We start from the raw sequence: 24,942 nt of genomic DNA on the forward strand, positions 1-24,942 counted from the left end.
TCTAAGTACACAAGAAGTATATACAGGAACTACCAAAACAGCCTACAACAAGAAAGAAAACCCAACAACTCACACAAACCCAAGTCCTCAAACCCAAAACCATCGGAAGACCCCAACCCTACACCATGTGCGCCTTGCCTTTCCTATGCCGGGAAGATGCGTTAGAATCACCGTAGTTGATGGAGCTTACCAGATTCAAAACTTCCTTCCTACCTTTGGACTTTGGACACGTTGCCTTAACTCCTCGTTGGAAGTCCTCTTCAATGGCTTCCAAAATGGCTAAGGGTGGATCCATATCCTTATTACTATCCAACTCCCAATCCAAGGCCAAATCGGGAGGTAAAACACCCAAAGGGTAAGGAAAGTCATCATCCTCCCAAGCAACCACCTTCCCGGACAGACCAAAACCTATTGGCTACTTTTGAGATTGGGTCAAACCATTCACCCTGAAATCCTCTCTCTTAATGGCGGTAGGAGAACCCGTAGTTGGCACACCTTCCTTAACAATCGGAGTCGATGCAGGCACGACTCACACTTTGTGTAACTTGCACAACCGGGCTCAGGTTAAGAAACCCTTGTCGAAGAAAACCCCTCGCTGGAGAGGCAGACTTACCCTTATCCTTCACGGAAATTGCCAAACTAGTGGAATCCTGCACTGTAAGCACAATAGCTACTTTCTCGACTGGATCACTGATGGTCGGAAGCAGAGAAAGAAACCCCGACACTTGAGCAACTAACCTCAAAGCCTCCATAGAATTGGCAAAAAGATTCTCGTCCATATGCAATTTTTCTGGCTTCCCTAGCATTCTGGTAATACTTCTGGAACGGCTTAGAGTTCGACAACACAAGAGAAGAGGAACGCAACCTCTTTCCCAACTCAACCACCCTTGAAAAAGACCGCGAGGAGGTGATGCAAGACTGAGAAGAAGAGGAAACTTGCAGAGGCAGCATGTCGGAGAAGGACTGAAAAACCGAGCAAGCAACAACCAGAGAAGAGGCACTCAAAGAAAGAGACCCAACAACATTACTTACCGGTACCGGTGTTGAAGATAGCACCTCTGGTGACCGCGGGGGGTGGGGGGAAGGGGAAGAGAACCTAGAATCAGTAGGACTCACCAACCTCTGAGAAGACCCCAATTGTTGAAATGTAGAGTCCCCAGAGACGGCCACAAAAGCCATCGAAGACGTCTCAGTCAAGGCAGGAACGGAACTGGGTTCCGTACTGTACCGGCAGAGCAACCTAGGAACCCAGGATTTGAGTCTAGTGAAGAAGACCCAATGCCTGCAGAATTATTCTTAACCATGGCCTTAGTCCCAGCCCGGTTACCTCGTTTGGGCTTCAGACCAAGCCTGGCACATTGGAACCCGGAAGTTGAAACCCGGTTTAAAGCAGCCCAAAGCCACTCTAGAAGCTTCTTCCACGAATGATAAAACCCTAGCTTCTTCTTCTTCCTAGCCATGCCACCACCAAGCAAGTCCTTCTCTGTCGACCCGTGTAGTTGCTCCTCCAAATCATAGCAATTCACCGCCATTCTCCTGTCTTCGACCACCCTACACCACGCCTCCGGAAGCAGATCCAACCTACGCAACTCTAACTTTGAAACCCGCAGCCCAGGATGCTTGACAAGAGAAACAACTTTTCCCCGAACCACTTCCGCAAAGGATGGAGAAACCCCACCCAGACAACTAGACAAAACACTCCCCTTCTGTATCCCCTCTGATGTAAAGGCCTTAGAAACCAGCAACCGAGCCTTTGAAAAAGTAAGCATCTTCCGCAACTCACCAATAACCCGAGACCATCCCCATCCTTCACGGCCTTTAGGGGCCAAATAACCCCTTTACAACCACCCTCGGCAAAGACAGCCACCTCAAGGTAACGGCCGACCTTATTCCCACCCCCACCCCCACCCCCACCCCCACGAACCATCAATGCTTTCACATCTTCACGGTAGGACTTGACAAAATCCTTCTTCACTGGTTCCTTCAGTGCCTCCTCTACTGTGGCCAATAACCACGCAGAACACTGCAGACCCAAAAAAATAAAACCAGAAAACCCCTTCCTCCTTTCCTCCAAGCGAATCTTAGATGCATCAGCCTTCACTGAAAAGTAGAAAGCTTTTGCTTCCACAGAGAATCGACGCTCCATCTTTGCTTTAACTGAGAAGCCTCAAAAAGAAACACCATGGCGACATACTCGCGAGACCGCCAGTCGGAGAAGACGAAAGAGCTTCGTTGGAAGCTCTAGCTCGAATATGAAAACGACAACAAAAATTGACCCCAGAAAAGCATCGATGAAAACTCTGATGAAAGTACCTTTGAAAGAAACAAGCCCTTGCGTGACGCGCCACCGCTAGGGTGGAGAGAGAGGAAGAGAGGCGAAACCACTACTTATTAGAGTTGAGGTCTAATTGAATGCAATACAACCAGTTCTTGACAACCAGCCCAATAACTGTATGATGCTTAATCAAGCGCAAATCCAACCACTTATAGTATTCCTTACGTGAGTGGGAGCTACGGGTACCAATGAATAAACTCCACATCATTTTAGTATCCATCTCTGGGTAAAAGATTTAGTACCTCTAGCATTTATCTTTTACTTAGGAAATGGCTTCAATCTCAATTTAAATACATAAGTAATTTAAGCCTGTCCTAGCCTAGCCGATTACGAAAACATTAAAGCCCCAAAGCGATTGAAACCTATAAATTTAGCCCATTTCCTAGTGCAATTTTTTAAATACTCATGACTGACTAGCATTTAAATTAGATCTGTCGAACTGAAACTTGAATAGAACTAGGGACTTACATGAGTACTGAAATGTCTCTTTTCTGACTCTTAGATTCTTTTGAATCGCTGAAGCACTCAAAAACATAAACAAATTAGTATTTCTTGAGTGTTACTTTCTAGTCTTTTGTTTTTTTGTTTTTTTTTTTTGTGTGCGGGTAAATAGTACTTTTTTTTAATAAGTAATGTTGCAACTTTATTGAAAAAGCGTAAGACGCTCCTACGTACACAGACAGAATACAATAAAGCTCTTACAAACACAGAACCCAAAAAAAGCAAAATGACCCATCAAATCCTCCCAGCTAGAAAGCACCCAAAATCCACGTGAAACCCAAATCCCAAAAAACAGTTGAAGCCCCTGTCAAAACCCTCCCTGAAAAGACCCAAACCCACGCGAAAGTACTTTGTAAGTCAATATCCCAATGTAGGGTTACCTTTTGTGTTGTAAGTCACAACTGGAGCCATAGTAGTGCCTTTTGCTAAATGCTTAATTGAATTGGTTGCGATAAATTTTCTGTCGGGCTCCTAGCATAGTTTCAAATGTTTCAAGCGATTAAAATGTTTGGTGAATTTAGGGTGGAGAGAAATTGGGAACAGGTTTATCTAGGTCCTATATAAGTTATCCCAAGTATTCTTTTGGTGATTGCTCTAGAATTGGAGATCACTAGCATTTTATTGGGACAAGATCATCTGGTCCCACCCATGAGACGGCTGGTTTTGTCTTGGAGACTCGTGTGCTTTCATTTTACCCAGAATAATATGAGATCAAGTTTTGTTTGTCTTGTAGGAGTCCTCATGCGAGCTAGAATTTCTCCATTTAGTATCACATAAGATCCCATATTGGTAGGTAGAGAGGAAACGATGGTAAGATAGTCTCCACATTTAAGTGCTGCTGTACAGCCCTTGTTGGAGTAACTGTTGAGACAAGGTTTTGTGTATGGTATAAGAGGACCACAATTTGTTTTATTGGGAATTTGGAGTTGGTGAGAGTTTAGAGTTGAGAGGTTTGAGTGCTTGCCATCTTTATGTATCTTTGGTTTTGTCTCTTTCACAGAAAATGACATCCAGGACAATGTTTTCTACCTTTTTTCTGTGTTTGGGGAAACACTGAAAATCAATCAAGGAAATTATTTTCCAGGTCACCAAGCTTAAATTCTGAAAAACGACTTGCTCTTCCCAAAGCTACCCCCCCCTGAAAAAAAAAGGCTGCTCCCAACCCTTGCAACCCTTAGTCATCCCCTGAGTATTGATAATTGTGATCTTGCTATCAACTGCTACTTTTACTCATCATACTAACAAACATCTGTCATTTTTGCAAAAAGATAAAAGAAAAACCCTTTTTACGTCCCAAATACCCAAAAATAATTAGGATAGACAAACTTATTCTCTAAATATGTTTTTCATTGAAAATATTTTGTTCCGAGGAGTTATTTTGGGAAGCAACCATAGACTTCATATGGCCCAAATTTTCATTTGTAAAGGAACACTATTTCGGTCTGCTATAGTCAGCCTTATGGTGTGCCTGCCTGGCGAGTCTATCGTCTCCACAACTTTCCTTTTTGCAGGCTGCTCCTTAAGCCTTTGAGTGCCGATCTTTGCTTGGGCCGACTCCGAGTCTCTACCCTAGCTTTTCATTGGTTCCTCCTAGGGGCCTTTTATCGTATCACGTGCACAAATTGAAGCAATTGGAGGGAGGAGGGGGGGGGTGGGGAGGGGAGTGGAAGATAGTTTACAAATATGCCATACAAAGCATTTTTGTACAAATCTACCATACAAATCAACTTTAGTAGTAATAACTATATATTGTGGTCCTTATAGTGATGCACCATTTGTGTATTTTTATTATCACTGTTAACCTTTTGTTTTTAAATAAATATAAGGGAAATTATACCAAATACTCCCTGTGCTTTGGCTCGATTCTATTTAAGTTCCTAGGTTTCCAACTTTTTAATGGACATCCCTTGTGCTTTTAGATGAGTCTAACTAAGGACGTCCGTCCCACATCCATCTATTTTTTTTTTTTTTTGTTAAGTAATTGAGATATCATTTTAAGCATAAAGTGCCTCAGGTAAACATGAAGTATACAAGAGAAAACACCTAGCTACATGGAGAAAAAGAGCAAGGAAATCACGATAACTAATCATCAAAGGAGAAACAAAAGCAGCTGTCCAATGATACAGAGTATTGGAGAATAAAAGACTTAATTTCCCTGCATAGATCATAGACACCACAAAAGGCACGAAGGTATCATCTTCAACATGACACTTCGAGCGCTGCTGACAGTCCACCAACAAGCACACAAACGACTACTCGTCTAGGCATAACCCAAGACAACCCAAATTGACTGAAGAAAATATTCCACCTCACAATAGAGAAGATGGTCTACAGACTCTCCATTCATTTTACACATACAACACCTATTGACCACAATGACATGCCGCTTCCTAAGATTGTCCATAGTAAAGATCTTTCATAAGGCTGCCGACCAAGTAAAAAAAGTCGCCCTCAAAGGAACCTTAGTCCCCCAAACACTCTTTCAAGGAAAAAGAAATCCGCCATTCCAAACCATGACATAGTAGAATGATCTAACATTAAGCAACCTTTTTTTGGAGGGGACCCACCAAAACTTGTCTTCACCTTCTTGTCTTACTCTGATTAAATACCATATCTTGAAGAATGAGGACATCCATCTCCCAATTATGAGCTAATCTAGCCAAGCTTACATTCCACTAATTGGAGCCACCAAAAAGCTCCAAGTGAGTCGTAACAGAAGCATCCTTTGCACAACAATACCATATAAATCTGGAAAGGCTTCCTTGAGAGCCATATCCTCACACTATAGATCATGCTATAATCTAACATTGGAGTTTATCTCCCACCTCAGATCTGATATGACTTGAAAACTACCCTCAACTTCTCCTAATATTCTTCCATAACCTTACCCCATACCCCCCAAGAGGCTCATGATAACACCACCTACCCTACAAACTACCAAATTTAGAGTTCACCACAATACTCTACCAAGCCTCTCTGTCATGCACATAGTGCCATAACCATTTTCCTAAGAGAGCACAATTGAAAATCAGCAAGTTTCAGACCCCCAACCCTCAGATGTCGGAGAACAAACCTTGTACAGGCTTACCAAATGATCTTTGAACTCTTCGCCTAGCCCACCCCATAAGAAATCACGTTGAAGCTTCTCAATACGGATTGCAACACCCACAGGGAAAGGAAAGAGGGACATGATTGATGCGAATCAAACAACACAAGAACTAAGGGAAAAGGATATGGGCTACTTTGAGGGAGCCGTGACCTCCAAGACACCAAAAGATGTTCTAGGTTTTGATAATAATCAAGCATGATATTTTATTCAATAGGATTATGCTTAAATAGGAGACGGCTATGTCATAAGACATAACCATTAAGTCTAGCCGTCATTTACATCATGCAAGCCGCTGTTTACATCATGCAAGAGCCCTAGAGGAATAATAGCTATATGTTACAAGGCTATGTTTAGCCGTCATTGACTTAGACCCTGGTGAGAAAGAATACTCACGAATAGCCAATAACTTATTTGGAATATATTTTCCTTATTAGACTAGGAAATAAAGGATAGAAATAAATGGAGATTTACTCCTTATTAGTTTCTACTTGATCCCCAAGGAACGAATACATCATGATATACGTAGATAAATAGGAAAGTGTGCTCTTAATAAGAGTAACCCTTCCCCCTTTAGATAAATACATCATTTTCGAACTAGCCAACCGAAACTATCTTTTTAATAGCATCGTCCCAAATAGACTTGGCTTTATAGGAGGACTCTGACGGAAGACCAAGATACTTCAAGGGCAAAGAGAAAGCTCCACAACCTAGAATACAACCAATCCATCCACATCATCAACATTACCCACAGGAACCAATTTTGACATAGCCAAATTGACCTTTAAGCCCGAGACAACTTCAAACATAAGAACAAGCACCGCAAATGACGTAGATGATCTGGGTTTGCCCCACTAAAAATCAAAGTATTATCCGCAAACAGAAGGTGAGAGATAGCAAACCCACCAACATTCCCGATCCCCACAAAGAAGCCAGATAACAAGTCCCCAATCGCTACAACAAAAATCATCCTACCCAAAGCCTTCATTACAATTACAAACATCAAAGGAGAGTCTCCTTGTCTCAAGTCATAGGAGCTACTAAAAAAACCACTGGGAGTGCCATTCACCAAAAACGAGAAATACACTGAAGAGATACAATGAGCTATCCAAGAGAATCACATCCCCCCAAAACCTCTTGAGCAATGTCTCTCATCACACAAGGCGTCCCCGAAGCACTCCCCATCCACTCTCCTTCACTCTCTCTCTTCCTCCTCCACCTCTTCTTTTGCTTTGCCTTCAGAGATCTTTCCAACTTCCAAAACAATACAACCACAACCATATTTGAGAGAAAAGCTTTTGCTTGGGTTGTAGAGAAAATGGAAGGAAAAGAGAATTCATGAGTACAATAATTCTTTTGTTATTTTTGTTTTTAAAAAAGTTGGTTAGAAAATTCAGTCATTTTAGAAAATCATAAGAAAACACATACCCATTTCACAACTTTCACCATAATCTAGAGGAGAAACCCATTAATAACCAACCAATCAACAAAAAGAATACCCATCTGCTCAATTTGGTGATGCTGGGTAAAGAAGTCCCTGAATTTGAATACACCCTGAGAAGCATGCTTATTTGCACAATCTCCTTACCATCTTCAAAGCCAAGGAAAAATCGGCTGACATTGTCTCTAAAAGCACTTTTGGCGAAAAGCTGCCAAAAAACACTTTTTGGAGTATGCCTTTTGTTTGGAGGAAGGAGATAATGGAGTGGATAGATCCAAGGATAGCTATGTAAAGAAGGGTTTTGGGACAGGACCATACCTGAGGCAAAACTCATAATTTCTAGGCAGAGGATCTTTTTTATTTGGGGGGAGACGTTTGCAAGGGTTGGGGTATAGAGTGGGTGCTTTTGGAGAAGGCTTCTGGTTTTGAGGCCAAGGTGGAGGTAGTGTTTAATAGCTGGCAGTTTAGTATGGGAGACGATGGTTCTGGAGGAGAGAAGTAGTGAAAAGAATGTATTGCTGTTGCTCCTACAGTTGGCTTTGGTGCGCAAGGAGTAAGTGCATGGGTAAGAGAGACAACCGATTCTGGAAATTCTCTCCATTCTTTTACTTGTCAGAAGAAAAGAAAAATCAAAATGGAAAGCTGGGGTATTGAAAGGATAAATTATCTTATTCTTCCGGATTTTATATGGATCAAGTCACAAAATAAACTCCTCGATGCCCATTGCAGCATCCATTTGTGTGATGGAGCTGGTTTTGGTTTTTTCAGTTTTGACTGGGGAGATTTTGAAGAGAAGGGGGTTGGCTGTTTCTTGCTTCTCCCAATTTCTGCTTGACTTTTTTTTTTCTCTGAAATATGGTTCTGCCCATAGTGTTTTGGAAGTTCCAGAGACCTGTGACGGTGAAGTAGAAGAAGAGTGTGGTTGGTGAGTGCCATGAAGCCGCCGCTTGTGTCGAGTGATGTGGCTTAGGACCCACTTCAGTTAGTAAAATGGACGGAAGTCTTTGATTAGAAATATCCCGAAGCACAGTGGGTGTCAATAAAAAAAAAATTGAAAACCCAGGGACAAACAGAATTGAACTAAAATATAGGAAGTGTTTGGTATACTTTCCTTAACTATAAATGTGACATTGAGAAAGATAGATGGGTATCGTAAAAGGCTAAAGTAAACAAGCAATGAGTTTTAACTCATCTTTGGCATTTGTTATCCATGCTGTTTGTGTTGTTGGCTCTCATGACATCACTTTATTTGTTATATGCAAATAGATACAATTCATGTTTTCTCATCCTATTTTAAATCTAGTCATGTTAGTTTTCTTGGAATTTTAGTCTAACCATTCCATTCTCTCTCTAGTGAGAATATTACATTTTCGGTGGAGGAGCTATTGGAGATAAAAAGAGTTTCAACTGGGCATCTTCGTCTTCTAGGATTCAAGCCATTAAGTTGCTTGAAAGATTATCACAACTTGAGGCCAGCAACATTTGTTTTTCCTAGTGATGAGGTTGCTTTTATTCTAATTCTTGGACGGTACTACAATATCTGTTCTTTGTGGTTGTGCTGCTTGTTTCTTTTTAGTAGTCGATTATTTGTTTTCAATAGCTTATAACAATTCTTATCTTTTAATTCCTTAAAATGTTGCTTATATGCAAATTTTCATGGTGTGAGGCACTCATGTCATGCTTCAACAAATAAGCCACATCTTGTTAATGTAGTCGATTATTAGAAGAAATTGTTTATTATTCTTATTATTGAGGGACAATGTACAGAATAGAGAATAAAAATAAATAATGGCCACATTTTGCAATCTCTCTCTCTCTCTCTCTCTCTCTCTCTCTCTCTCTCTCTCTCTCTCTCTCTCTCCTTTTCTTCTTCTTTTTGTGGCTGTGATAGATGCCATAGTCACTATCCTAGTGAACTAATCAAGGTTCTTTTTAATGCTGGTAGGATTTTAGAATCTGAGACTACAAATAAATAAACACCTACATAAATACATACAAGCATGTTATGTTTGTGCTTATGTATGCATGTTTGTATGTGCATGAGCTTATGTGGAATAGCGTTATTGAGAAGATGGAAGCTAGATTAGCGGGGTGGAAGAGGTTGTATTTATCTAAGGGTGGGAGGTTGACTTTGATTAAAAGTACTCTTTCAAGTTTACCTACGTATTTTCTGTCTCTCTTCCCTATTCCAATGGGAGTAGCAAATCGTTTGGAAAAACTTCAAAGAAACTTCCTTTGGGGTGGTATTGGAGATGAATTTAAATTTCATTTGGTTAATTGGCATACGATTTGTTCTTCAAAGGTTTCGGGGGGACTAGGAGTGAGAAATATGGTTATGTTCAATAAAGCTTTGATGGGTAAATGGTTATGGAGATATGCTTTGGAGAGGGATGCTCTGTGGAGAAAGGTGGTGGATTCCAAATATGGAAGTATGGGGGGTGGTTGGTGCTCTAAGGAGGTTGGGGGTTCTTTTGGGTTTGGAGTTTGGAAGAGTATTAGGAGGGGATGGGATGCTTTTGCAGCTCATGTGAGATATGAGATCGGGAATGGTTCGAAAGTTCTATTTTGGCATGATATATGGTGTGGGGAGATTCATTTGAAGACTCTTTTTCCACAATTGTTTCTCATTGCTAGAGGCAAGGATGCTCGAGTGGAGGAGAATATGCATAGACAAAATGGCACAATTCTGTGGAATATGTTGTTTTCTCGCCCAGTTCATGATTGGGAGGTGGAAGCATTTAGTAGATTTTTTGAGATGTTGTACACTCTTAAAGTTAGAAGTGAGGGAGAGGATAAAATGTGTTGGATTCCAGCGCGAAAGAAATCTTATCTGGTAAAGTCTTACTATAAGGTTTTATCTAGTCCTATTCAGTCTTCTTTTCCGTGGAAAAGTATTTGGAAAGTTAAGGTCCCTCCGAGAGTGGCATTCTTTGTGTGGACGGCAACTTTAGGGAAAATCTTAACTTTGGATAATTTACGAAAGAGAAACATTATTGTGATGGAGTGGTGCTATATGTGTAAGATTTCTAGAGAGTCTATTGACCATTTGTTTCTGCATTGTATGGTTGCTATAGAATTGTGGAGGACGATTCTGCAAATGTTTGGGGTGGAGTGGGTAATGCCGCGATCGGTGAAAGATATGTTGGGGAGTTGGAGGGGCCAAAAGGGTAATCGGACTTTGATACCGATTTGGCGCATGGCTCCATTGTGTTTGATGTGGTGTGTATGGAGGGAACGAAATGCACGCTGTTTTGAAGATTGTGAGACTGATTTGATGAACTTGAAGAAAATGATGCTACAAACGTTGCTTATGTGGAGAGAGAAAATTCAATTTATGCATGAGTGTTCTTATTTTGAATTTATAGATAGGTGCTCTCTTTTTTCTTTGAATTAGGGGCTTCATGTATACGTCCTGTGTACCATGGGTTTCGCCCCTTTGCGCTTTTTGAATATTCTTTACTTATAAAAAAAATGTTTGTATGTGCATGAGCAATACCCACATTTTGCATTCTCTCTCTCTCTCTCTCATGGTTGCTATAGATGCGATAGTCACTATTCTCATGAACTACTGTGATCAATTAAGATTCCTTTTAGTGCTTGTAGAAATCTAGGATCTGTGACTGCAAATACATGTACACACAGAGAAACGTGTCAATATGTGTATGATGTATGTATATAATCTGCCATTGACTATAATGTTATTTATATTGGTTACATATAACTACTAGGTATTTACTAATTCAATTTCAAGATAATGGTCTTCCCTTGTCCTTTCAGTTTTTGCTGGCATTAAAACATTTTAATTATAGAGTTCTCTTCAATATTTGAATACTATAGGGGTGATCTTTTGTGCTATAATCAATTATATAGTGTTGCAAATTGAAACTTCTGATATGCTACGATTTTATTCAGATTATATTTTCTATTAACGTCTTTTCATAATAGTTGGTATTTTTCTTCTATTTAAACCAACGTTGGAATAAAACAGTTTTCTTCTGCTTTCAATTACTTCACTTCTTCCCTTCTTCTTTCAACTTGGTATCAGAGCATTTTTTTTTCGGTTGATTGCTAGTATTCACTGTTCTGCACAGTGGTTGACGTTAGCCCTATTGCTGCTGACGTCAGCATAGATCTAGGAGTATCTAGTGAACCCGACGTGTCGAACTGGAGCAGAGGACCTTTGATTGACGAACTCTGAGTTGCTCCACCGGTGAACGGTGGAGATCTGGTGCACTTCGCGTTTGGCGAAGCAGGTGCAGTGTGTTTTTCCATTGATCATCAAGACTGGTCTCATGTGGTTCTTCGGAGCTGTCTGGGTTTTTTTCTTATGTTTTTGAGGACCACTAATGTATTTCATTTGCGGCGGTGTGATCTCCGACAGCTGGGTGCGGAGGCTGTGATCGGGGGTGCAAAACGGCAAGTTGTTTTGGGTATGATTGCAATGGCAGGTTGTACAGAATTGCTCCAAACGGTCTATCGTTTCAATCTAGGCCAAATGACAGATCGTTCAGCAGCTTATCAAACAAGTCGTTTAGCGAAAAAAAAAATGAAAAAGAAAATAGAGATGCTACTTTGCCTTTGAACTTTGACGGTTGAATTCTAGTTTTTAATTTTACTGCTATTTAATCTCTCTTGAGCCCAAGTGTTGTGTATTGGAGGTATTTGGTTGGGTGTCTGAACTTAAGATGTTGGAAATGATTCAGACCTCAAAAACTCACAAAAAGGGGATAGAGAGTCAGGTGACGTCCCATAGTGAGAATCCAACTCTCCAAATCACAATTGTGGAGCTAGATGGGTGAGATACCTTTCTCGGTCGCAGTGCGCAATGCAATATAGTAAAAGAGTCGAGGAAAGAAGGGGTTACTTGAATGGGAAAGTATCCAAACCTGGGGTAGATGATCCTTTTTAAGACAAGTGGGAGGCCGAAAATTCGATGATTATGTCATGGTTATTCTACTTTATGCTACCAAATATTAGTCAGGGATATTTGTATTTCTACACGGTAAAAGAGGTTTGGGATGCAACAGACATGCTTAAAAATGGGGAATGCCACACAAATTTTATGAATTGAATCGATAGATACATAAAACAATCAAAGGTGACTGGTCTGCAGCTGCTTATTTTCATAAACTTCATGGTTTGTGGCAAGAGTTGGATTATTATCAAAATTTGCAGACTGAGTGTGCAGCAGGTGCAATCAAGATTAAGAAGATGATAGAAGAGGGACATATTTATGAGTTCTTAGCTGGTTTGAACTCGGAGAAAGATCCAACTTGCGTTTAGGTTTTGGAAAAGGATCCTCTTTTGTCACCGAGGGAGGTATTTTCATATGTCCAAAATGAGAGTCGTCGCAGCACAATGTTCAATTCCGGTTCACAGTCTCAATATGCTCTAGTAAGTGCATCTCAACACAATCTGAAAGCTGAGTCGGGATGGTGGCAAAACCGATGCGACCTCAGATGACATGTACAAACTTTTTTGTGACCACAGTAATAGGTCTTGTCATACTTGGAAAACTTGTTGGAGACTTCATGGTTGTCCTACTTGAGGTCGTGGGAGTCGTTTAGGTGGAGGAACCAGGCCTCGTACAAATCATACTGCTATGGTAGAGACAATTGTTTCCACGCTAGATACTAGTTCTCCTTCTGTTGATACAAGGGGCTTTAGTAAGGAAGAGGTAGAAACATTTCGTAAGCTTATGTCTCGATTGGAAACATCTGCTATTTTATCCTCCTTCGCTTATATAGTTAATTGAGCTACTGCGCTAAATGCATCTGCTACTCACTCTGATGATCCTTGGGTTATTGATTTCGGTGCCTCAGATCATCTAGTTGGTATGTCCTCCTTGTTTTCTCCGTATAATCCTTGTTTTGGTAAGGAAAAGTTACAGTAGCTGTTAGTTTTTTGTTGCCATTGTCTAAGCTCCATTACTATAAAACCCTATATGACATTGTTTTTTGTACTTCATGTACCTGATTTTGCCACTAATTTAGTATTCATTGTGCATATCTCCTTTGTGTTAAATTGTCGCGTCATTTTTTATTCTCATTACTATTTTTTTTTTTTTCAAATCTTAGTCACTGGTTGGATGATTGACAATAGTAGCTTGAGGGATGGTATGTCTACCTGGATTCTCAGCTTACGACATAAGATCGACTCACACAGACTTATCACATTGTACTGGCGGATGACTTTGCAACAAGAATTTGGCTTTGACATCAACGATTAGGAGATCCTTCTTCCTTGTTGTTGCAACGCATGTTTCCTTTATTTTTGTATAATAATGTTTCTAAGTTTCAATGTGAAAAGTGTAAACTTGCTAAGCACCATTGCGTGTCTTTTCCTCCTAGTATCAATAAAAGTGTTGAGCCTTTTGTTCTTGTTCATAATGCTAGTGGTTTCGTTATTTGGTTATAGGTGGTTCGTTTCTTTTATTCATGATCCACCTGGGTCTATTTGTTAAAAGGATAAAAGTGATGTTTCTCTCTGTTTCAGATGTTTAACAAAATGATTCATACAGTTTAATTCCTCTATCAAATTGTCTATTAGGACAATGGTGTTGAGTATATGTCGAGTGATGTCAGTACTTATTTTCATGAACATGGCATTATGCATCAAACCACTTGTGTCGATAATCAGCAAAACTGTATTGCTGAGTGGAGGCATCGACAACTCCTAGAGGTCATTCAATCCTTAATGCTTGATATCCATGTTCCCACATCTTCTTGGGGGGACGCCTTACTCACTACTGCATATCTCATCAATAGGATGCCCTCTCGTGTCTTAAATTTCAAAACACCCCTAGAGGTGTGTCCCCACCTTTCTCTACTTCAAAAGATGTCTCTCCAAAGGTGTTTGGTTGTGTGTTTTGTCCATATTCATGGTTAAGCTCGTGGTAAGTTAGATCCTCGTGCCCTCAAATGTATCTTTGTGGGTTATTGTCCTACACATAAAGGGTATAAATTTGATCACCACCCATTGCACAACCATATTTCTCCTCAGCCCAAACTCCTCTTTAGGGGGAGAGTCTGAGTGAAGAGGAGTTTTCTAGACCGTTACCTATCCTTACTCCTGTGCTAAAGCAGGAGAAACGACAAGTGCTTACTAATGTGTCTCCTACTAATCTTACTGATGAGTCGTCTGTGCCACCTGTAGAAGAGTTGAGAGTTTACTTTAGATGCCAAAAAAGTAAACTATCAATGATGCTACTTACCAAACATCTGATTTTGACTCACGTAATACTACTTCTATCCTTGATCTGAATCCTTCAATAGTTGTTGTCGATGATATAAATCTTCCTATTGCGCAACACAAAGGAGTTAGGTCATGCACTCACCATTCTATATTTGAATTTGTTTCCTATCAACACCTTTCACTATCATATCGTTCTTTTGTGTCCAAATTGTCTTTTGTGTATATCTTGATAACCTACAGAAGGCACTTAGTGATCCAAAGTGGAGGGGGCCGATGCAAGAAGAGATGAAAGCCCTTCACAAAAATAATACATGGGATCTTGCCTAATTGGAAGAAAGCAATTGGATGGAAGTGGGTGTTTACTGTCAAGCATAAGGCCGATGGTTTAGTGGAATGATACAAGGGTAGACTAGTTGCAAAAGGTTTTATATGAACCTATGGAATTGACTATGAGGAAACATTTGCTCCAGTAGCAAAGATGAACTCAATTAGAGTCTTACTTTTTGTAGCAGCAAATTTGGATTGGCCTCTGCACAAAGTTGATGTGAAAAATGCATTCCTTAATGGAGACCTAGAAAAAGAAGCATACATGGAAGTTTCTCCTACACTTGAAGATTTATCCTCTATGGGTAAGTGTGCAAACTGGAAAAGGCTTTGTATGGTCTAAAACAATCTCCAAGAGCATGGTTTGAGCGCTTTTCTGAGCTATGCAGAGATTTGGTTACAAACAAAGTCTATCTGATCATACACTCTTTATCAATCATTCCCCCCCAAGGGAAGGTGACAACTTTGATTGTGTATGTTGATGATATTGTAGTAACAGGAAATGATGATAAGGAGATACAAAACTTAGAAAAATCTCTCGCCAACAAATTTGAAATAAAAGACTTGGGCAATTTGAGTATGAAGTATTTTTTGGGCATTGATGTTATGAGGTCCAAACATGGTGTATTTATCTTCAATGAAACATGAATGCTCGGATGTAAACCCATTGATAATCCGGTATAGGTGAATGTTAAGTTGGGTGAAAGTAGTGAGAGTCCTTTGGTGGATAAATGTAGATATTAGTGATTAATTGACAGTTTGATCTATCTGTCTCACACCTTTCTTGACATTGCATATGTTAGTGTGAGATTCTCATATGAAAGCAGTTTATCGGATTCTTCATTACTTAAAATCCTCACTAGGTAAGTGATTGTTGTTTTCTTGATATGATCACCTGAAAATAGAAGCCTATACAGATGTAGATTGGGTGGGATCTATTGTGGATAGACGGTTCGTGTCAAGTTATTGCACATTTGTGAGAGGTAATTTGGTTACATGGTGTAGTAAGAAATAATCAGTTGTTACTAGGTCTAGTGCAGAAGCAGAATTTAGAACCATTGCTCATGGAGTGTGTGAAATGTTATGGTTGAAGATACTCTTGAAAGAGCTTGGGTTTGATTCCAAGGATTTAATGAGATTGTATTGTAACAATAAAGTTGCAATTAGTATAGCTTACAATCTAGTCCAACACGATTTAACTAAGCATATTGAAATTGATTGACATTTTATCAAAGAAAAACTCCGAGTAGGTATTATCTGCACACCAGATGTGAAGACACAGGAACAACTCGCAAATATTTTGACATAGGGCAAGTCTAGTAGTGTCTTTCATTTAGTCTTATGCAAGCTGGCCATGTGAGATATCTTTGCCTAAGCTTGAGGGAGAGTGTTGGAGATAGAAACTGCTGATATGCTAGGATTTTATTCTGATTGTAATCTCTATTAATGTCTTTTCATAATAGTTGGTATTTTTCTTCTATTTAAACCAATGTAAACGTATGAAGCAGAGACATGGAATAAAACAGTTTTCTTCCTCTTTCAATTACTTTGCTTGTCCTGGTACTTTGACAACTTTTTTCTTGTCATTTATGATGCATGGCACTTTTGTTGGTTCTTTATTGCAGGAAGTGATTGGTAGCACTTGCATTTTCATTGCCTTGCATAGATCCATGTTACGGCTCAAGCGGTTAGTACTTATAACATACTATATTTACTCTATTGTGGTATTATTTTTCAAAATCTGACCATCTTCTATCACTTAGATTTGTTGCTACCAATCACTTCTATATGTTTGACATTTGCTATTATTCATCTAAATTTTGCCTAATGCTTCCATATGGATGATGCTTTTGCCCATAATGGTACTGTTTTAATTTGTGGGTTGCTAATTGGAGAGGATTTTGTAGTAAAAAAAAAAAAAAATTGTGCTGGGAGTTCTTTTTTAAATGAAGTTTTGTGTTTTATTCTGCACCATGTGTCTGGAAGTATCATAGCATATTTTCTACTATGAATTTCTGTGTTGAGGTATGATAGAATAAAAAATGGCAGTTATGATGCCCAGGGTAATTTTTTTCATTCAAAAATGCGTAGCCCTTTTATGCCACTGAATTCTCATTTTGTTTCCTTTTTGTTCTGTCTTCTTTTTCTATGATATTTTATTAGTGTGCTGCATACAAAATCTCAAACTTCATGTGTTCTTGATTGCCTAGCTGGTGGTTGACTTGAGTTGTATTATGACTTCTTGTTTACTTTCTTCAGTGGCTGATGTTGGATGGATTGAAGTTAAGAGTCCACGACAAGTTATTATGCATGATACTAAAACTTTTGAGGTTTTACTTTTTTTCAGATTTGCACTGGCATTTTATGGCAGTTCATCTCATCCCCGTTTGGTTGCCCTTATTGCTCAAGTAAGGCTTTAATGCTTTCTGATACATAGATTATTTGAAAAATGGGCTTAATCATCATAGCCCTCTCTTAGACATTCCTTTCTATATATAGAAGCTTTGTACAATACTCTGGATAATACACAGCTCAGGCTAGGACAGTTCGCTAGGGACACCTGGAAACCATCCAGAAGTCCAAGAGCATCCCCTCCAAAGCAACCCTTGTTTTCTCGTTCTCAACTACTCTCTTCCTTTGCTGCCTTTGTATTTAGGGTTAAATAGATCAGAGGTACCTGTGGTTAGACCCTAAATCAAATCGCCGTTTCGGTTTCAAAAAGTCTCACAAGTGGTACTTGTCGTTAATGGAAATACCCGGTTGGTACTTTCGTCAATCCTTTGTCCATTTTTTTAACGGGACCTCCATGTCACCCACCTTAAAATGCCAACACCTGTCCCAGTAGCCATGTGACCACGTATCATTAGTAATTCTGACGTGGCCACGTGGCATTGAAAGCATAAGTATCACCTGTGATACGTGGCCACGTGACTACCGGGACAGGTGTCGGCATTCTAAGGTGGGTGATATATAGGTCCGCTAAAAAAATGGACGAAGGACTGATGGAAGTACCAACTGGGTTCTTTCATTAACAATAGGTACTACCTGTGATGCTTTTTTAAACTGAGGCGGCGATTTAATTTAGGGCCTAACCACAGATACCTCTGAGCTATTTAACGTGAAACCTAAAGCTGCCCTCTTTTTTTTTTTTTTTTTTTGATGAATAAGTAATCAATATTATTAACAACTAAGAACCAAAGTTACAAACAACAAACCAACAAGAAACAACCAGAACAACAAACACAGCAGAAAACTACTGCAGAACCAAAACAACCAAAAAAGTCTTACAACTAGGATTATACAAGAATAGAGACATCTACATTCCAGAGATGACAAAATTTAACATTCTCTCTATTTTTCTTAAACTTTTCTCTTCCAGAAATTCTTGATCTAACTTCCCAAAAAATCTGCTTGAGTATCTGCTCTTCAGATTTAGGAGCATTTTGATACTTAATAGCATTCCTGGCTTTCCAGATATTATAGACAACAGAGCTCAATACCAAACGACAAAGAACTCCTGCCATCGTCTTCTTCTTCCAAGTTCTACAACCGTCATTCAACACCCTCTGCCAATCAAGAGAAGGAGCCAAGTCATTACACCTTTGCATACAATTTTTCCATATACGAGCACTGAAACTACACATGAAAAAAATATGATCTCGGGTCTCAACACCATTCCTGCAGAACACACATTGTGCATCACCTTGAAAACCCCAAGCCAACAGCCAATCACCCGTACTTAATCTATTCTGTACAGCCAGCCACATGATAAAAGCATGTTTTGGAATTGCAAAAGGGAACCAAACAACATGCCACCAATCAACCTCACATTTCTTATCCCTCAAAAAATCCCAAGTGTCAGCACTTACATAGGAACCCTTACGAGCAACCGTCCATATCGGTTTATCAACAGAACCAAGCTGAACTTCAGGAAGACGACTCTGTATATCAACAAGCTCCTCTGACCGAGCAGGCTTCCAACACCAAATGCCATTACTTAAAACAGAATCAAGTCTAGAATCCAACCGACTATGAGCATCATAGATAACACGGGAGCCAAACCTCTCATACAACACTCCAAGAGGATGCCAGTTGTCCTGCCAAAGATGAATCATCTTTCCATTACCTACTTCAAATTTAATAAAATTCTTAGCAATACCCCTAAGTTTAAGAATCTTTCTCCAACACCAAGAGCAACTTTGGGGAATGCTCACACTCCAAAAACTCCTCCCTTTCAGCATATAAGCATGAATCCAAGCAACCCATATAGATCCTGCACAAGCAAATAACGTCCAGACATGTCTCAACATGGAGGATATGTTCCAAACTTCCAAATTCTTCAGACCTAACCCACCCTCTTTCTTCGGATAACAAACCTCACTCCATGCAACTTTGGCCTTTGCAGAAGTACTAACCTTTCCATTCCACAGAAATCTATTAAATTTCTGGTTTATTTCCTTGATTACATGCTTTGGGAGAATGAAAATCCCAGTCCAAAAGACTTGAATACTGTACAGAATAGAAGATAACAATTGCAACCTTCCTGCAAAGATTGCTACATGACCTCAGTTTAACTGTTAATTGATTTTTAACCTGTTTAGTATTCTGAGGCCTCAATCCTAATTTTGATAACTCTACAGTCCTATTAGACCATGTTTCATTCACTTATTCTCTTCTTCCACAAGTACCATGCGACAGGCATATTGAAACAAAAATCATCAACTAGTATTCCTATTCCTATTCACATATACAATTGGGGAAACTACCTCAAGAATGTGTGGCATTACAGTAGCTGTTTCAAAATATGTCGCTTTGTATAACGTATATAAAAATGGATTAGTTTTGTAATGGAGGAAAATCAGTTTCTGGTACTCATTCATCTTTTTGTCAGAATACTAGTTCAAGAGCTGGTGTCAAGGGGATTATAACATTACCCTGTTGTTTCTTGCTCTAAAGTTTAACAGTGTTTGAGTTGTACATTAATGGTTAGACTTACCAATCTCCTTGAACATTCTCAGGATGAGATCGTCAGCCACGGTGGTCAAATTGAGCCTCCAGGAATGCACATGATAAATCTTCCATACTGTGAAGACATCAGACATGTTGAAGAGGTAACGGAAATAGTTGAGTTGGTTAGAGTAGATTTCTTGTGAACTTATCAATAACAAATACAGAGATATGTTGCAGCTTTATTCAGATTCAAGTGGTGCAACACCTAAAGCAACTGATGATCAAATTAAGAAGGCAACAGCTTTAATGAAACGAATAGATTTGAAAGATTTTTCAGTATGCCAATTTTCTAACCCTGGTATGTTGCATAACTGCATGGTAGTTCTGTGACTTAGAATAATATTAATCAAGGTGATTTTATTTTATTTTTTATTTTATTTTTATTATTATTTTTTTATCCATAGTGGCTGTTTATCATGTACCTACCTTTTAGGCATTTTTTCTTTAAAAAAAGAAATTGAGGTCTTGAAGGAAATTTTTGGTGACTTTGGTGGAAGGCAAGTTGTTGTTTTATTTTTAAACACTAAATAGTTCAGAAATATACTGAAAGCTGTGGAACACTTTACTGCATGTTCTCATGTTCTCACTTTACTGATGAATAAGGATGCTTACTGATTTATTTATTTTTTTGCGTGCTTGCTGATGAAAAGGTATTTACTGACCAAGTAGGTAACTTGGGTAAAACACAAGTCACTGTATTCGGATCCCATTTCAAATGCATTGCCAAAAGAATACCTCTTCCTGTGGTCGACAGACTTTAACAATCACAGTCTCTGAGAAAATAGAAAACTTATATTTATGTTATTTAGGAAATTTGGAAGTTTTAACTTATTCAGTTAATTTTGTGAGTTAACAAAGGAGAAATAAAAAAAGGATTAGTAAAAGTTGGTCTCACTGAAGAGTCTGACTTTTGTTTAAGTTGTCATGAAAAACACCTTTAAACCTCTACCATTGAGAAGATTTTTAAGCTAATTTTTTAATCGTGATTACATTGAACTAACATTTGTAGTTTATTTCTGTTAGAAGAGTGTTAGGGTTTAGAGTACAAGGGTATTTTGGTCATTGATATATTTCTTAAAACCTATATTATAACATTTGCGAGGTAGGCTACGTAATAGAAACGAGACTCCACCTTTTCTCTAAACCTTTCATGCAAACTACTAAATGGTATCAAAGCAAGTTTAGGGTTTAGGATCTTTGGTTTAACCCTTTCGTTTGTCGCCTTGAGTTTTTTTCGCCCTTTTGGTTGAATTTCATGTCTTGGTGAGTCTCCCTTTGGTAGCAGCACCGCCTGTGTGGGCTTAAAGCCCACACTGGCAATGCCTTGATAAAGCTCTAAAAGAGCTGTTCATGGTGACCAGAAAGTCTCCGGTGAAAGAAAAGAAAAAATTCTAAGTTTGGTGAGGTCCTCCGATGGCTTTGGTGTTTCGCAGCAGACATTGATGTTGTTTTTTTAAGACAATGTGGTTTTCTGAGGCTTTTGTGGTGTTTACTGGTGATTTATCCAGTCTCCAGTGACGTCTATTGTGGTTGCTGTCACTGTCGCCGTTTGAAGCGGTGGTTGGTGGCTTCTCCTGGAGGAAGACGATCCCTGTTTGGTTGCGGTAGTCATCTTTTCCTTATCCCAGATAAGGATCATTTTAATCAGCCAAGTTGGTTTGGTTTTCTAGCCTGTTCAGGATTTCAAGTTCTGGTTCACTGTGTTCCTCGATCGGTTCAGTGTCATTTTTCCCTGCTTAGTCTAGTTCAAGACCGGTTCATCCCCTTTCTCAGCCCGTTCGGTGTCTTCTTCGACTGGTTCATTGGTTTTCTTTTTGGTTCAGAGCATATTCAGACCGGTTAAGTGGTTTTCCTTTCAGTTCAATACATTCTTTGGCCGATTATTGCTATTTCTTGACTGGTTCAGATAGTTTTTCAGCCAATTTAGTTGTTTTTGGGCCAGTTTAAGCTATTTCTTAATCGGTTTAGGTGGTTTATCGCTCGATTGGGCTTCATCGAGCCACCATCGTGTTTGTTGCTAGGGGGAGTACTAGAGTAGTGTTTATAAGCTGTCATTGTTGGTTGATTGTTGTTGGTTTTTCATAATTGGTTGCATTGATGATCAATCCAATGTTGTTGGTTGTGGTTAACCGTTATTGGTTGTATTGACCGTCAATCAAATGTTATTGTTGGTAGTATTGATCATCAATTATGGTCATCATTTCTTGTTTGTGGTATTGATCATTGGAATCGTGATTGACGTAGTTAGTTGTCGAGATTCGACAGGCCTTAGTGTTTAGCAGTGGGTTTCGATTGACTATTGGAGTTTTCCGGCAAGATTCGACCGACCTTGGTGTATGCGAAGATCCGACCGCCCGTTGTAGTTTTTCGGCGAGTTTTCGACCAGCGTTGAAGTTTTTGGCAAATTTTTGTTCAGTGTTGGCTTTTTATGGAATTTAAGCTTGTTTATGTTCGGTTTAACGCGTTTTCTTCATGTTTTTTAGTAAGTCTTTCTTTGTATTGTGTGCTCCAAGCTGTTCTAGCTTGAGGGGGAGCATTAGAGTATATTTTTCGTTTGCTTGTTTTCTCCCAAGCTGGGCTTATATGATATTTTTGCTCTAGCTTGAGGGGGAGTGTTAGAAGAGTGTTAGGGTTTAGAGTACAAGGGTATTTTGGTCTTTATTATACTTTTCAAAACCTATCTAATAAGATGTGTGAGGTAGGCTACGTAACATAAACGAGCTTCCACCTTTTCTTTAAACTTTTCACACAAACTACAACAATTTCTTAGTGTGAAAAACCATTAAGCTGCAAGTAGATCTGTTAAGATATTATACTACTGGCAAACCAATAGTTTAGTGCATGGGATGCTATTTTTTATGTCTCCATGTTGTGTATGCCTTCCCCCTCCTCCCCCCACTTCTTCTATCTCGTCTGCCAGTAGTGACATATTTCAAGCAGTATTTACTGTGGATTTGCTGCCCTTAGTGAATTGTTATGGAAGATTATTGTAACTTTTCTCTCTCTTTTTTTTTACTGAGAGAGTGACATGAAGCTGATTGTGATGCCTGTTTCTAGCTTTAGAATTTTTTGGGCTTCCCCAGTGTGTTACAAAGTAATTTCTTGCAGCCTTGCAGAGGCACTATGCGGTACTGCAGGCCCTGGCTTTGGAGGAGCTTGACATGCCAGAGATGAAAGATGAAACCCTCCCTGATGAGGAAGGCATGGCTAGGTACGGACTGACTTTAAGTTACTGTCTTTCCCTGCATACTCATGCGTCCCTGCCAAAAGAAAGAAAGAAAGAAAAAAAGAAAAAAGAGAAGAGAATCCTGTACTCTTATTCTTCCATATTTGCCTGTCTTGACAAAAGCTTGTTAATGTTTGCCAACTTGAAACAATGTGTTTACGTGCATGGGCTGCAGACCAGGAGTGGTTGGTGCGTTAGAAGAATTCAAGTGTTCTGTCTATGGGGACAACTATGACGAGGACAGTGAACTTGTGGGTAATGGAAAAGCAAGCGAGACCTCCAAAAAACGAAAAGCAATTGCTGAAAACGCAGTGAAGGAGTCTGCAAGCTATGACTGGAGTGAGCTTGCGGACAATGGGAAGGTGATGTTGAAAGTTTATTTGTTCTCTTGCTTCAATCCTGTGGCTTCTTCTGGGCCAAAGAAGAAAAAAATTTCTCTTTGTTTTAATTTTGCTTTTTCATGCAAAAGTTCCATGTGAATATTTATTTTTAGTATGGATATTTTTGTTAAGAAGATCCATGTGTTGCAGCTGAAGGGTTTATGTTTTGCAGCTGAAGGATTTGACGGTGGTGGAGTTGAAATACTACTTGACAGCACACAACCTTCCTGTTGCTGGAAAGAAGGAAGCTTTGATCAGCAGGATATTAACACACATGGGAAAGTGAGCAACTTGAGGCTTGCAAAAAACATATCCTTTTCCAAGAGTGAGGCTTTGTGTGACAATACAAGCTTTGAGAAGGACAACATGGCTTTGTGCGAGGATTTTGGGTTCGATTCAGACTAAACTAAGGAAGCTATTTTTGTGAAGCTGAGCATTCCCTTTTGTATTTTTTACCCACTGAATTATATTAGAGATAATCTTTTTCATCTTCCTCAGCAATTATGTTGTAGGTTATCAGTTTGTGTTAGTAGTGCAGTTGCTAGTCTGGCTGCTCGATCTGTTTGTTACTTCTTACTTGGCAGATATTTTGTGTTTGCACTTTTGCTGATATGCAGCTTCTTTTGTATCTTTCTGTATTTATGGGTCTTACAATTGAATTCATTCCTCCACTAAGCTAATTTTTTTTTTTTTTTTTTAAAAAAAATAATAATAAAAAAAAAAAAATGAAATGTCATAGAAGATTGCTCATATTGTCTTGTTTTTTAAATTTTCAATTGAAGCACTGCTCCATGGATATTAATGGAGGTCATTTAGACAATTCCTTCATTAAATTTTGAACATTGTAAATCTTTATAAATTGTAAGCCTCAGAAAATCATATGCAAGTCATATGAGCTTCCATGACTATCACACTTGATCTAAGTTACGAGTGTTTTTTTTTTTTTTTTTTTTTTTTTGGGGCCTGAGTACTCTTAGCTGACCTTTTAGCTGACTTCCAGTAAAAGTTTCTAACAACCCTAGAAGATCCAAAGAAATTAAAAATAATGGCAACACCAAAATTTCTTTTGCATATATGAGGAAAGCATTACTAGTGATCTACAACTTAAATGGGCACGAATTGACTTTAGTACCCGAGTTTAAAACAAACTTTTTGAGAAAAATAATTTTATTTATTAGACTGTTATACTACTGTCATACAGCTTGATAATGTGAGACAATGATCTTCTCTATTTCAAATTAAATAAATAGTATCTATTTCATGGTCAAGTTGATGTATTTAACGGTGTTCATGATGTCATTTTTTTAAAATTATTTTAAAAGACGTATTAACATTGACTTTATATACACAATTAGATGGATAAATTTTAAATCTTGACCATGAAATGAATACTGTTCATTTCAAATGAAATCGAGAGAATCATCG

General features: G+C 39.0%; 1 protein-coding gene across 1 annotated transcript in view; it reads left to right on the forward strand.

Moving 5' to 3' along the window:
- LOC133876239 (ATP-dependent DNA helicase 2 subunit KU70) overlaps nucleotides 1-24,188 on the forward strand; it is a 44,237-nt gene extending 20,049 nt beyond the window's left edge. The window contains exons 12-19 of the mRNA XM_062314528.1: nucleotides 8,738-8,885; nucleotides 16,527-16,588; nucleotides 17,249-17,309; nucleotides 19,920-20,012; nucleotides 20,089-20,209; nucleotides 23,020-23,122; nucleotides 23,313-23,499; nucleotides 23,690-24,188. Of these exons, the coding sequence (XP_062170512.1) occupies nucleotides 8,738-8,885; nucleotides 16,527-16,588; nucleotides 17,249-17,309; nucleotides 19,920-20,012; nucleotides 20,089-20,209; nucleotides 23,020-23,122; nucleotides 23,313-23,499; nucleotides 23,690-23,803 (889 nt within the window). The 3' untranslated portion in view covers nucleotides 23,804-24,188. The remainder of the gene's footprint in view (nucleotides 1-8,737; nucleotides 8,886-16,526; nucleotides 16,589-17,248; nucleotides 17,310-19,919; nucleotides 20,013-20,088; nucleotides 20,210-23,019; nucleotides 23,123-23,312; nucleotides 23,500-23,689) is intronic.
- Nucleotides 24,189-24,942: the final 754 nt, after the last annotated feature.

The sequence above is a fragment of the Alnus glutinosa genome, chromosome 1 (genome assembly GCF_958979055.1).
Source record: "Alnus glutinosa chromosome 1, dhAlnGlut1.1, whole genome shotgun sequence".
NCBI lineage: Eukaryota > Viridiplantae > Streptophyta > Magnoliopsida > Fagales > Betulaceae > Alnus > Alnus glutinosa.